This window comes from Sinohyriopsis cumingii, chromosome 12 (assembly GCF_028554795.1).
Source record: "Sinohyriopsis cumingii isolate HCF-2022 chromosome 12, ASM2855479v2, whole genome shotgun sequence".
Lineage (NCBI taxonomy): Eukaryota > Metazoa > Mollusca > Bivalvia > Unionida > Unionidae > Sinohyriopsis > Sinohyriopsis cumingii.
Window position 1 is genome coordinate 96,224,128 of NC_142972.1, and position 14,111 is coordinate 96,238,238.

A 14,111-nucleotide genomic window follows, 5' to 3' on the forward strand; every position below is an offset into this window, starting at 1 on the left:
AATTTTTACATAACTTATAATGTACCTGAAATAGAACATAGCTACTCCATTTTCATTGGAGGTATTATTTAAAAATGTTACTAATTATCTAATTTAATTTTTTAATACACTTCTGTTCAATTGGTCAAGAATTTTGTTGTATACAAAATGTTGTTGAATAATGTTTGCTAAATGGTTACCTCAAACATCTAGTTTACTTGGTTCCTTTAAAATGAGTATTTTATTCCTTGATGGACGTTTTATTTGGTCCATAAAAGAAATACATATCACATTTAACTAAAACATGTTTGATGATAGTCATACAGTTATATAATTATTTGTAGGCACTATGATGCAACAATTGAAGAAATACTAGAAGATGGAACCTGCACAGTCACATTTAGCAGTTATGGAAATACAGATGTCACAAATGTAAGCAGTTATGTGAATATATACTTTTCTTTCTATTATATTTTGATATGTACTTTTCTTTCTGTTATATTCAAAAGACTGCAACAATACATGTCCATTCATCATGTCATGTCTATGAGATATTTAATTTATGCTCAAAACATTGCAATAATACATGTCCATTCATCATGTCATGTCTATGAGATATTTAATTTATGCTTTGATTCCATTATATTGACAATGCAGCCTACTTGTATGGACATATTTCTAGCTGTTTACATTTAATACAGCATTATTTTGTTTTACCCATATCTGTTGATGTATCTATTTGCGGGTTAATAATAAGGTTTCAGGGAGATAACTGTGTTCTGCTAAAAATACCCAGCATATGGTATGCTTGTGAAGATATCAAGAAACTGTTTGTATTCATAATCTACCTAGAATCAAATCTGTATTAATCAGCGAAGCCTAGATTTATGTTTCAACTATGATTCATAAATACACACCAAACACTGAATACCATTACAGTATTATTATTATTATTATTATTATTATTATTATTATTTAAGGCAGTTGATATAAATGCATGTTCATAAAGTGAATTTAACATTGTTGTTTGGAATAACATATTTGCTTGGATTGACAAAATTCAGTTTCACTCTGATGGACAAACAAGAGCTATATGTCATTGGTATAAAGAATGTGGAAATTAAACTCAGTGGCAATCAGTAGTTCTTCTAATCTGCAATGTTCCACATTTTCTGGGAGTGGACTGCATCTTTTGCTGGTGGGAGTCGTGTTTACCTAAAGGGGAGTCACTGACTCCTAGTTTAAAATCCTAGTGAGACCGCTGTGATCACTTCTTGTATTTTTTATCAGATGTACTCAAGTTTTCATCTCCAGTTCTGTGTTCTTCAAAATTTGGCAGAGCATTCCTTAAGAATTTTAAATCAGCAGAATATCTTACATAACTAGGGTCTTAACTTTGCCTCCTTGTCTATCCTTACCTGAAATAGTCTTAATTTTGGCCCCTTGTCTATCCTTACCTGAAATAGAGTCTTAATTTGGGCCCCTTGTCTATCCTTACCTGAAATAGAGTCTTAATTTGGGCCCCTTGTCAATCCTTACCTGAAATAGAGTCTTAATTTGGGCCCCTTGTCAATTCTTACCTGAAATAGAGTCTTAATTTTGGTCCATTATCTGATCTTAGAATTTAAAAAGTAATGATAAACATGTTAACATTTTCATCTTAAACATGGATGGATATTTAGTGTGTGTGTGTGTGTGATTAGGAATTTTAATGTAGCTTTAACAATTTTCAGCCATATCACTATGATGTCTGCAGTGTGGCAGTTTATAGTGATGTCTTGTGCTGGGGTATCGTGCCGCAGACATGTAGCATGATGTCCCACCCATTCACATTATCCTGACACCAGGCCGATCAGTACTAACACTAACCTCTTAATGCTGTGCGTCTAGCGAGGCAGCTGTTAGTACCATTTTTATAAGTCTTTGGTATGACTCGGCCTGGGTTAAAACCCATGACCTCCCGCTTCCAATATTTAATGTAGATCTAGAGTATACATTATGACTAATTACTTTTTTTACCATTTTGTACTATTGTTATATTTTTAGTTGTTTGGATTTTTGGTTTTTGCATAAAAATTATGATCTAACTATCCAACACAAATGCTTTGTTTGAGATATGAATTTCATTTTTTGCAGTTAATTGAAAGTGCTGACCATGATTTTGATTCTCAAGTTACTGTTATCCAGTAAACACTGATGGAAATTTGTAGTCATTATTAATCTTTGTGATGAATACAGTTAATATCATTATCATTGCATCCATCCACCATTATACAGTAGAAAAATATATGGCTAAAAGAATGATGATTTACCTAAAGTATTTACCACAGCAATGAATTTCTAAGTAATATTGTTCTATTGAAATTCTTGCAGATTTTAAGTGACTGATTATTGACTGGAATCTAGTGAATATAAGCAAGCTGAGGCATGTTTACACAGCAATTCACACAACATGTTTACACAGCAATTCACACAACATGTTTACACAGCTATTCACACATGTTTACACAGCAATTCACACAACATGTTTACACAACTATTCACACATGTTTACACAGCAATTCACACATGTTTACACAGCTATTCATACAGCGTTTACACAGCAATTCACACAACATGTTTACACAGATATTCACCCATGTTTACACAGCTATTCATACAACATGTTTACACAGCAATTCACACAACATGTTTACACAGCTATTCATACAACATGTTTACACAGCTATTCACACAACATGTATTTACCTAATCAATACCTTTTTTTGGGAAACAAATTTTTACAGCTGATATGCGTAGGTGACCACTTCATGGATGTGTTGAAGATCTTAGTGACCTCATATTAAGTTCATATAGTCATTTCTTGAGATGGGGCTACTATATAAGTACCTGTCCTGCTGTGTTATCTAGAATTATGTTTGCCAATTATTGAATAAACTGTATGTGATTTCACATGTTTTTGCTTCTTTTCAACTAAATTCTTAGTTTTCTCATTTTGTAGGTGTCACTATTGAAGGTAGTAGATCCAGACCACAAACGTCCTGGTGAGGATGGAGAAGATGGACCTGAGGCCAAGAAACAGAAATCTAAGTGAGAATCTGATTTCGGTTTTTTAGCCAGTTCCTTTTCTTTTTTTTGCTAAGATCTGTGCTTTAGGTTCAACTTCAGCTTTGATAACACTTAGACCAGTTTGATGCCTTTAAATGGCCATGGATATTTGTTATAGAATTGTTGCCCTTTGTTGATGTACCAGAATGTATCAAAATACTGTAGATTCCCTTGAATGTTCTTATTTCTTACTGGGTTTAAAAATAAATTCTTTATGTAACTTCATCTTTACAAGCTCTTGGATGGGATTGATGACCAGCATGACCTTGATTGTCTTGTTTTGAGTTTTAGTGGACCTTTTTCAGTGTAAAGTGTTTGTCGTCAGTGGTAGTGACTTGACATAGTTGTGGCCTATTTCATTGTAAAGTGTTTTTTGTCAGTAGTAATGACTTGACAGAGTTATGACTCATTTCATTGTAAAGTGTTTGTCATCAGTAGTAATGACTTGACAGTTGTGGCCTATTTCATTGTAAAGTGTTTTTTCTCAGTAGTAATGACTTGACAGAGTTATGGCCCATTTCATTGTAAAGTGTTTGACATCAGTAGTAATGACTTGACATAGTTATGGCGTATTTCATTGTAAAGTGTTTTTCGTCAGTAGTAATGACTTGACAGAGTTATGGCCCATTTCATTGTAAAGTGTTTGTCATCAGTAGTAATGACTTGACAAGAGTTATGGCCCATTTCACTGTAAAGTGTTTGTCATCAGTAGTAATGACTTGACAGAATTATGGCCTATTTCATTATAAAGTGTTTTTCGTCAGTAGTAATGATTTGACCTTTATCTACAGTTTTATGGTCCTTTACAGATGCTGCGTGTGTGGCATAAATGTCTGTAACCAATTGACATAATTATGAATTTTTAAAATTTGTAAATCATGGTCTTTTTGCACCCTGTTTTCCATCAACTTCATGGTAAACATAAATGGTATAGACACGGGTGTGTAGTTCTCTCACAAAATATTTGCTAAGTGAGTTTTCCAGCACTTTCAAGTGTGTTCTTGTTTTCTGGTATCTTGTACTTTAGTTTTTTTTAATTTCTTACATCATTTCTTATTTTCTCAGGAGAGATCTACTTGCAGCACAGCGGGAGTATAAAAAGAAGAAGTCACAAAAGAAGGCTCAGAGATTTAAACAGTTGGAAGAAGAGCGAGAAACGGAGAAAAATAAATGGCTTGATTTTAATGCTAAGGTAATACATTTAACTGTAGAAGAGTTGTTTAAGATTTTTAAGTTCTCAAAGGTTGTATGCAAACATTGCCATCCTTGCTATTAGGAATTAGAATGTATCTGAAGTAAAAAAAAAGCTTCTATTTAATTTCATCCTGACATGCACTTTATGTGTCTAAATATAGGTCACTATCATATACTTTTCATGCTCCATTAAGTCAGCACCTCCTTTATAATTGGCTTCTTTTGATACAAAACTTGATGGACTTCTCTGCATCTGTATCCATATATTACATGCACTGATCTATTACTGGTCCAGGTGGCCTAGTGATTAGAGTGTCTGCCTTGGATACGGGAGGTCGTAGGTTCGATCCCCGGCCCGAGTCATGCCAAAGACTTATAAAAATGGTACTAAGAGCTGCCTCGCTTGGCATTCAGCATTAAGAGGTTACTGTTGGGACTGGTCAGCCTGGTGTCAGGATAATGTGACTGTGAGGGACATCATGCTACATGTCTGCGGCATGATGCCCCAGTGCTAGACATTACTATAAACTGCTACATTGCAGACATCGTAACAATATGACTGAAAAATTGTTAAAGCTATGTTAAAAATAACATCACTGATCTATTACAGACCTGCCAACTCTTACGAGTTTGCCTTAAGTCTTACAAAAATAACCCTAAAAATACAGAATTACGGCATACAAGCAAACACTACGAAAAAATGATAGTTGCTGAAAGTCCAGATAATCAGTTCATCCGTGTTTGATATGGATCCAGGTTTCATGTTAGGATCAGTCAAATCAGTCAGGGAGCCAGACTAACATTACAGCAGCAACCCAGATGCTTCAAGCTGCAGCTGTTTGTTTATGGATAATGTCTGCATGATCAAACTGTAGTTTATATTTTAAAAAAATTAAAATAGCATCCATAAAGTGATGCATGCTGAAGATGAAACTGAAGAAGAAAAAAACTTCTAAAAAATTGATAATAATTAACTCGGAAAAAAAAAGGAGCATTCAGATTCTTTTGAATAAAGTTGGAAAGGGCACAGTTACATTTATTGGACATCATGTGGCAATTTGAGTATGTCTCGTGGTGGGAGATATGATTGCCGTGATCATGTGAAATGGAAAAGAAATTTCTAAGAATTACGTCAAGTTGAGAGATAGCAACAAGCCATTGAGTTGCATAGGGTTTGGAACTAAAGTTTGTGCAACTGTACTAGTGGTAAATAAAGTATATGCACACTTTACCAACATTTCAGTTGAAAATAATGTTTATTTTCTCAGATTTGAACTTTTAATTACATTTTCCAGCTTTACAGTAGCAGTTATTGATATTTTGTACACCTTACTGAACACTGGTCAATCTTACGGACAAAAATCAGCTGCCTTACTGAGACAGACTCGTCAGGGTTGGCAGGTCTGTTATTAGGTAGCAATTATGGATTGACCTCTGTATGACCTTTCATTTAAACAAGAGAACATGCTTATACCATTGGTCAAGCTATATCATTTGTAGGTTTTGATTGGCTGATATTGATGTAATTGTTGTAGGTTTTGATTGGCTGATATTGATGTAATTGTTGCAGGTTTTGATTGGCTGATATTGATGTAATTCTTTATTTTTGGTATATAGATTAGAAATTTCTATTATTACATTGCACATAAGAGTACACATAAGAGCAGCATCTGTCGTTTTGCTATTGTACTTTTTTTGCAGAAGATGTCCCACTTTTGCATATTTGATAAAAATCGATACAAAAGTTGTAATTCGACTGGATAATGGTTAGGAATAAATCAACTCTATCACTTTGTAAAAACTTAAGTACAACACAAGGGCCCCTCTCAAGGCAGAAGTTGCATTGATCAGTGGTCACACAGTGGTCCATCTCATTGCAGAGGTTACACTGATCAGAGATGACACAAAGGCCCATCTCTAAGCACAGATTATATTGATAGTTATTAAATATGGACTAGTTCATTGGAGAGTAGCATGAGTCATGAGAGAGCATTAATATCACCATGCCAAATTTGGATTTCTTCAACTCAGTTCACATTCCATGTTGACAATACCTTCAACAACACCTATCTTTGCAATAAGCAACTTTAGCAACATGGGTCTGTTTGAATGAATGTTTATATTTTCTCAAACAGCATGGAGCTGAGTATTTTTTTAATATTTATCTCAGCTACATTTCTGCGTTGAAATTGTTTCTTTGTTTCTGGCATTATAGTCTATCTCTAATACTACCCCATGCCTTGTTGTTTATTTTACAGACTAGTAATTCTTTAGATTGTGGTCTAGTAATTCTTTAGATGGTGGACTATTAATTCCATAGATTGTGGACTAGTAATTCCATAGATTGTGGACTAGTAATTCTATAAATTGTGGACTAGAAATTCTTTAAATAACTTTGCTTCTCATAAACAAAATTGCCGACTCTGAGTCAAGACATTCTGAAAATTAAATTTGAGAGAGCTGCTTATTTTCCCAGTATTACCATTATTGTTACATGTTCACCTTTGAAATCGTGTGCAGCATTCCTAAATCTATAAGCTGGTAAAATCCAGGTGTATTGTTTTCCTGATTGAGATGCATGTATAATCCAGGTGCATTGTATTCCTGATCAATAAGCATGTATAATCCAGGTGTATTGTTTTCCTGATCGAGATGCATGTATAATCCAGGTGCATTGTTTTCCTGATCGAGATGCATGTATAATCCAGGTTGCATTGTTTTCCTGATCGAGATGCATGTATAATCCAGGTGCATTGTTTTTCTGATCGAGATGCATGTATAATCCAGGTGCATTGTTTTCCTGATCGAGATGCATGTATAATCCAGGTGCATTGTATTCCTGATCGAGATGCATGTATAATCCAGGTGCGTTGTATTCCTGATCGAGATGCATGTATATTCCAGGTGCATTGTATTCCTGATCGAGGTGCATGAATAATCCAGGTGCATTGTATTCCTGATCGAGGTGCATGTATAATCCAGGTGCATTGTATTCCTGATCGAGGTGCATGTATAATCCAGGTGCATTGTATTCCTGATCGAGGTGCATGTATAATCCAGGTGCATTGTTTTCCTGATCAAGATGCATGTATAATCCAGGTGCATTGTTTTCCTGATCGAGATGCATGTATAATCCAGGTGCATTGTTTTCCGAATTGATAACAGTTTGCACAGTCATTAAAGGTCATTGAGAAATGAACACCTCAATTCAAGGCCTTGAAAATCATTGGTATTTCACCTAGGCCGATGAAAGTCATTGAATTTCAGAGATTTTGCTTAAAAACTAAAAAGTGATTGAAAATTTTACATGTTAGTTATTTATTCTACATTGTATGATGATTGGAAGTACGGTATGATTTTTTTGGGTCATTATGCTTGTAGCAATCCACTATTATTGTACTCCACATGAAGTAATCAGATATCATTCATAGTGCCCCTTTCACATGATGTCATTTAGACTCTTTGACTCCACTAAGTTTAATTGTCACACTGGACCCTGAACAAGATATTCTGCCATAGTTTTGAACCATGCATCGAGGAAGTTTTATAAATTTAGCATGTTTAAAATACGGTCTACATAGACAATCCAAACAGGCTGAATCCTAGCATGGTTCATCTTAGATCATTACGTTCGGCAAATAGACCTATTGGCTGATGATAGTGATGGCAGTTTATCTTAAAACTACGAATTACATCAAATTATTGGAGCTAGAAAAGTGTTAAAAGTGAGAATTTTAGCTGATATGCCTTTGCTGAAACTGAGCTTTTTATTGAGTGGATCACGTCTGTAATCAGAACTAGAACTGACATCATTTTGAAGGCTCAAAAATATGTTATACTGCAAACGAATGTCAACTTTTTGACCAAAATCGGCACACCATATAACAAATTCATTTCAAACACTGGATATATAATTTTAATAGGTCTAACTTCTGGACTATTCATTTGGCGATTGTTCGCACCAATCTATGGGCTTATAAACGAAGATTAACTCCTCCTTATTCTTGAGGAGCCTTTTAAAATACTGTCTGGCTATTTTATTTACTTCTCAGTTTACAGGTGCAAGATTGAATGCAATGAAAACAATGAATAGTAACTCAGATTTATATTCTTTGATTTACCTAGATTATTTTTATTTTTTTTTGTGAGTAAATCAATGCAAGGTAAATTCTAATGTACAATAGGCGATTATTTACCGCCAAATTATCCTAGATAGGAGTAATATGGGGATGTATGTTTTAATTGTCTTCTTAATTCACTTGAAAAATTGTAGGTATATCACACATTTATTTAAATATGGGTACGATAAGAAGTGTTTATATTTCTGACATGCTTGCAAATCCCCAAAGTCCAGAAAATTGTGACTACATTCTATTTTTAGATTTCAATTTTTAATCAGCTTTTGATGAAATATCTTATGTTAATAAAAAAAATAAAAAATAAACCAGAAAAAAAACCAAACATAAATATGTAAAAGTCCAAAACAGTTAACAGTTCTCCGTAAAAATAGATTATTCAAAATACCTTGAGCATAGCTACATATTGACATATAAGGGTTCAGATTAATTTAATAAATATTCTAAAAATGAAATTAGGAACTAAGTATATTTTTATTTGATCAAAATACCAGGCTGAACAATCAGACAATGTCATAAATGGACTTAAAATCCTAATACAGCATTGTTGAACAGATAGGAAATCTGGCATAGTAATCAATAAAACACCGATTCAAGAAAGTGAAACTTAGCAGAGGTTATGTTTGTAAAAAATCTCATTTTGGAGCTAAAGTATCCAGATGACATTACCCATGAGCTGTGAAAAATTGCAAGTATTAAACATAAGGAACCGTTTCCAAATTTGTTCCGGCTGGCTAAACTAGCTATGTATATGCCCCATCAGCAGGGGCATCTCATCACAGAACAATATTCAGACACTGGCGACGAATAGATTAAGCTCAGAAAATCAACAGATTAATGCACTGGAGTTGCAGCTGGAGAAGAAAGTATAGAAGCTAATGGATAATGGTAACATATAGGTTACAGTGACTTTCTTTTTTTAGTATCATTTCCCTTTCATGTTACATTTATTTATTTCTGTATTGTTTTTGCAGTTGTTCCTTGTATTTCAAGCAGAACATTTTATACCATGAGTAGCCGTTGAAAACTGAAAACTGGTCATTGAAAAGTCATTGAATGTCAGCTCTCCTGATCTGTATTAGCCCTGGATAAGCATGCAGTATCCAGGTGCGTGGTATTCTGAATCGATAAGCATGTAGAATCTAGGTGCATGATATTCCTTATCTAAACACATGGAGGCCCCAAATGCATGATATCTTTCTGTAAGCATATAGACCACAGATACACATGGTATTTTTCAAGTTTTTTTTCTGTTTTCAGACTTTTTCTAAAACAAATAAAGGCAAAGTGAAGAAAAGCATCTTTGCAACACCAGATACCATAAAAGGACGCGTTGGAGTTGGAACCTGTGGAGTTGGCGGAAAGCCCATGACAAATTTTCCACCACATACTAAATGGCAAAAATGAGAGGAGATTACATGACTCTGAACTTTCTTCCTAGTGGTGTTTTTGCTTTGAGTCATGGAGTTCCTCTGCTTTGAATGTACTTTCATGCTTGCTCAAGGCAAAAATAGTAATGGAAACCAACTTGTTAGGGTCATCAATTTCAAAATAAGATTATACTAATGGTTTTGTAAGCATATGAGGACCAGTGGGACAGGATTATATTACTGGCAAAATTTTATGTTTGGTCCTTGATAAATAAGTGAATCATTTCACCTTGTACAAATTTGTTCATCCATGCATCCATCAGTCACACTTTTTATTTCCAGAACATAACTCCAAAAGCATTCAAGATATCTATTTGAATGTTGGTACACGTATAACACTAGTGTATTTTACTATTCACAATTCTTCAGTTTGGATTTTAAAAAATCTGTTTTCCATCAGTTTTTCTGTTCTGAGGTAGAACTTGAAAGTCTTTTAAGATATATCTGAAATTAAGCAAAAGTATATTATAAATGGTGTAAATTCACAATTTTTCATTATCTGATATTTTCATCCATAAGTCTGCACTATTGCTCCATTCATCACTTATGTGTGGGGAGCCCAATTTCAAAAGCACTCCACAAGTCTCTATTAATTTTAGTATACATAACACAGTAGTGGTTAAGCCATAGTGCCTGGGGTGAATGAGGCCATGTTAATACTAGTAGTGATACTCATTTCTGGATTTAACCATCACTGTTAAAGGGTTATTTGTTGCTTTTCTTGATATTACACTTATTACAGCCCACAGAGCAAGCCATCATCCATTCACCTTAGTGCAGCCAGTTACTCCCTTTATTTATTGAGTTATTCCTTCTACAGGTATGTCATTGCTGAGCAAAACTTCTGGCTGTTATTTGTAACTAAATTGATTCATTTTGTGGATGAGTTAATTATGTTGTTAGATTTCAATGTTTGGTACATGCATATATATATATATATATATATATATATATATATATATATATATATATATTCCTTATATACCCAATGCCTTATCATAACTCCTACAGTTATTAGAATTGAACACTGATAACATTATTAACTTGATAACAATGACAAGAACTTCAACAGAAAAAGAGAAAAATGTGATAGCTGGAGGATTGAATTAACATATTTAAACATTAGAGGAAAGAATTATTGTAATTTGAAAAGCAAAGTTAAGATAATGACATGATAAATAAATAGTACCTTAGTTAACTTTGCTGTTCATATTGCAAACGTGATCTTCAGTTATAAATGTGAATGTTTTATGATATCTGTATTGCTGTATAAAATTATTTTCAGATGAATGCATGCGTATTATAGCAAGAACTATGAATAAAGAATATAATACATGTACAGTGATTATGGATATTTTTCCTTCTTAATCGGTGTTGAATTTGACCTTGGAAACTGGTCCTTTGCACAAACCTTTGCTAAAGGACCACTAATGTCAACAGAAAGAGTTGCATGCCATCACAGGCTTTACTATATTCAACTTGGTGCCCAGTTGTGCATTTTGCCATTCAGATTCCTCAGTTCAGTATTTTTAATGTTTTCTGGCTTTGTTCCATCAAGATGTGCATTATCCACAGTTGTTTTTAGGGCAAAATTCCAATTTTATTTAACCTTTTTAAAATTCAGTACATATAATAGACTAGACATCCATTCATTCTGTCATGATTCCCTCTTGTGGTTTTCCAACTTGCCCACCCTAATATGAAATAGAGGGTTATACAGATCTCAAAATTAGTGGTAGTCTGCTAGCCATTTTCCTAATGCATAATTTCAGTAGTGTGATGGCTAATAAATCTAATTATACATCAGACATTAGTTTATGGGAAGGACTAATGAAAATTGAATAAAACTAGTAAATTTCCGTCTTTTTTTCCTTCTGGTTACAGCTAAATTTGTTAAATTCCTGCTGTGTGTTTTTCAGAGTAATTTTTTCTTCCAATTTCTAGTAAACTTGCTCATCCCAATTTTGTTGATACTTTTAAAAACTTTTTTTTAAATTTCATCCTAGGACAGGCTGTCAAGTTAAGTATATCAGTACATGCAGATTTTCTCTTCAATTGCAGAACTCTCAAACCATTTAGAATATTTCAACAAATTTATGACACATTTAAAACAAGTTTCAAGTAGATGCCTATTAATATTCAGTATCCAGTATTTGTTATGTTTATAGAAATTTCACAAACAACTGGATTGTTGTGATATTTTTAAACCCTCTGATACATTATTTGTTTGTGTAGTTACCTACAATATATTTTTATGGTTTATGTACAAGTTGAGTCCAGCTGCACTTCATATAGACACTGATCTGCCATAGCATAATGTACTAGAAGATCAGGTTCTAATTTGCTTATTCTACTGATTACTCCAAACAAATATTGTACACCCAGATCTTCTGGAGCAGCATGTGATGGCGCTTTTGGGTCTATGCACTTTGCAGTTGGATGTCAACTTTTCAGTGAGTATATATAGTAATTCATGCTGACATTTTCAGGTAGAAATATTAATGAAATGAAATGAGAAAAATGCAGGTAGAATTATTATTGAAATGAAATGAGAAAAATGCAGGTAGAATTATTATTGAAATGAAATGAGAAGAACGCAGGTAGAATTATTATTAAAATGAAATGAGAAAAATGCAGGTAATTCAATATCGGTTGGAAAGGAATAAGATTACAACTTATGTACTACAAAATACGTTGGGTTCAGTTGCAAATAATGCAGACCTTGATCAGCTATTGCATCAGGTACCAACAGATCAATGTCCATGTTATTTGCTCCACTGATTAATGCTAGTAAACTGCATATATCTTGATCTGCCATCACAGTTTGGGTCTTTGTAACAGCTTGGACTTGTATAAAATTGATGACGATTCAACGATGCAGATTTACAGTTTTTGCTACATTTACCACCATGGGTTTTACTTTGAAATTACCATCCATGGTCTTATATTTATCATCATCAGTTATACAGTTGGGCACAATTGTAATGAAATCATCTGAACAGTCCACTTTGGATATCTCATTGTGAACCTCCACTTTGTATTTTGTATGAATGTTGTAGAGAGAGAGAAAATTAGAGAGATTTGAAGAAGTCTGATTCTGCATTTTTATTCTAATATTTTAGATACCATGATGAAAAGACACTTTCATGTAAATACAATGTTGAGTTTTTTCCCCTTCAGTTTTGTGAAATAAAGGATCTTTGGTTATATAGACTTTTGTTGTTTTGAAGTTAAAAGGTTGTCTACAGTAATAATCTACACTAATACTGCAGTCTTATATACCAGAAACTTTTTGAACATCGTCCACCCACTCCCTTTCCTTTCAAAAATGGATCATACAACTTTGTAAGTCCTATCCAGGACCACGGATAGAGTATGACAAATTCCTCTGGACCACAACGGTCAGGGGATCCATAATTGTTTCAATTTGTGATTCATTGGGGCCTATTGGATAATTTTTCCTAGGGCCCACAAATCCTGACCGCTGCCCTGTTCCTCTGTAGTAGGGACTTTTTACATGATTTAACTGTTTTCCAATTTTCTAGTCTTGTACATAGTCATGTTGAATAGAATCCATATCTTCCAAAACAATACAAGCAGAATCTTTACAGCACACTCACCCCATGACCTTATGGACATTAATCATTTCTTTTGGTCTAGCTCTATGGTCTATGTAAGTTAGAACAGGCATTTGTATTTATGCAACTTAATTACATGATTATTTACAGGACTTACAATTAGTTTTAGATTTTGAAAATGCTGATGATATTAGAGACAAGATATTAGATTAAGTTTCTCTAATTAGCAAGAGTATCTTTTATACAGATTTTAAAGAAATAGATATTTTATACTTTGACAATCTTTGCCAACCCCTTACACTTGGACTACATTTATTTAACATTTATATTTTGAGGAAGAGGTTGAAAGTGAGTGTGAGTCTGATCAGATAAAATCATTTATCTGTTTTCAAATCAACTTCCTGACAGATCATTAGTGAGATATCAGATGTTTAGTTTAATGTAGGAAACACAGATCTATGTACCAGAAACAATCAAGCAAGTTATAGAAATATGATAACATGATGTCTCCTGTGAAGTCTGCTAGGCTGGTATAGACCATTCTCAGAATGTATTCATGTATTCATGTGACCCTAGGTCAACGAATCCAAAACGAGGCTAAGATAGGCACCAGCTTCATTTTACCTTGCAACCATGGCTGCTACAGTTGATAACGGCAACGGAAAAAATCGTGACAATTATTGTTG

The 14,111-nt window shown here is 33.8% G+C and overlaps 1 protein-coding gene across 7 annotated transcripts in view; it reads left to right on the plus strand.

The window, feature by feature from the left end:
- The window catches only part of LOC149787035 (survival of motor neuron-related-splicing factor 30-like), a 32,565-nt gene extending 19,511 nt beyond the window's left edge, over positions 1-13,054 (plus strand). For 4 of the 7 annotated variants that reach the window (XM_089977581.1, XM_089977584.1, XM_089977583.1 and 1 more), the window contains 4 exons: positions 324-411; positions 2,981-3,069; positions 4,153-4,279; positions 9,678-13,054. In XM_089977581.1, the coding sequence (XP_089833707.1) occupies positions 324-411; positions 2,981-3,069; positions 4,153-4,279; positions 9,678-9,824 (451 nt within the window). In that variant the 3' untranslated portion in view covers positions 9,825-13,054. The remainder of the gene's footprint in view (positions 1-323; positions 412-2,980; positions 3,070-4,152; positions 4,280-9,677) is intronic. The other 3 variants (XR_016425080.1, XR_016425079.1, XR_016425078.1) reach the window with 3 other exon arrangements.
- Positions 13,055-14,111: the final 1,057 nt, after the last annotated feature.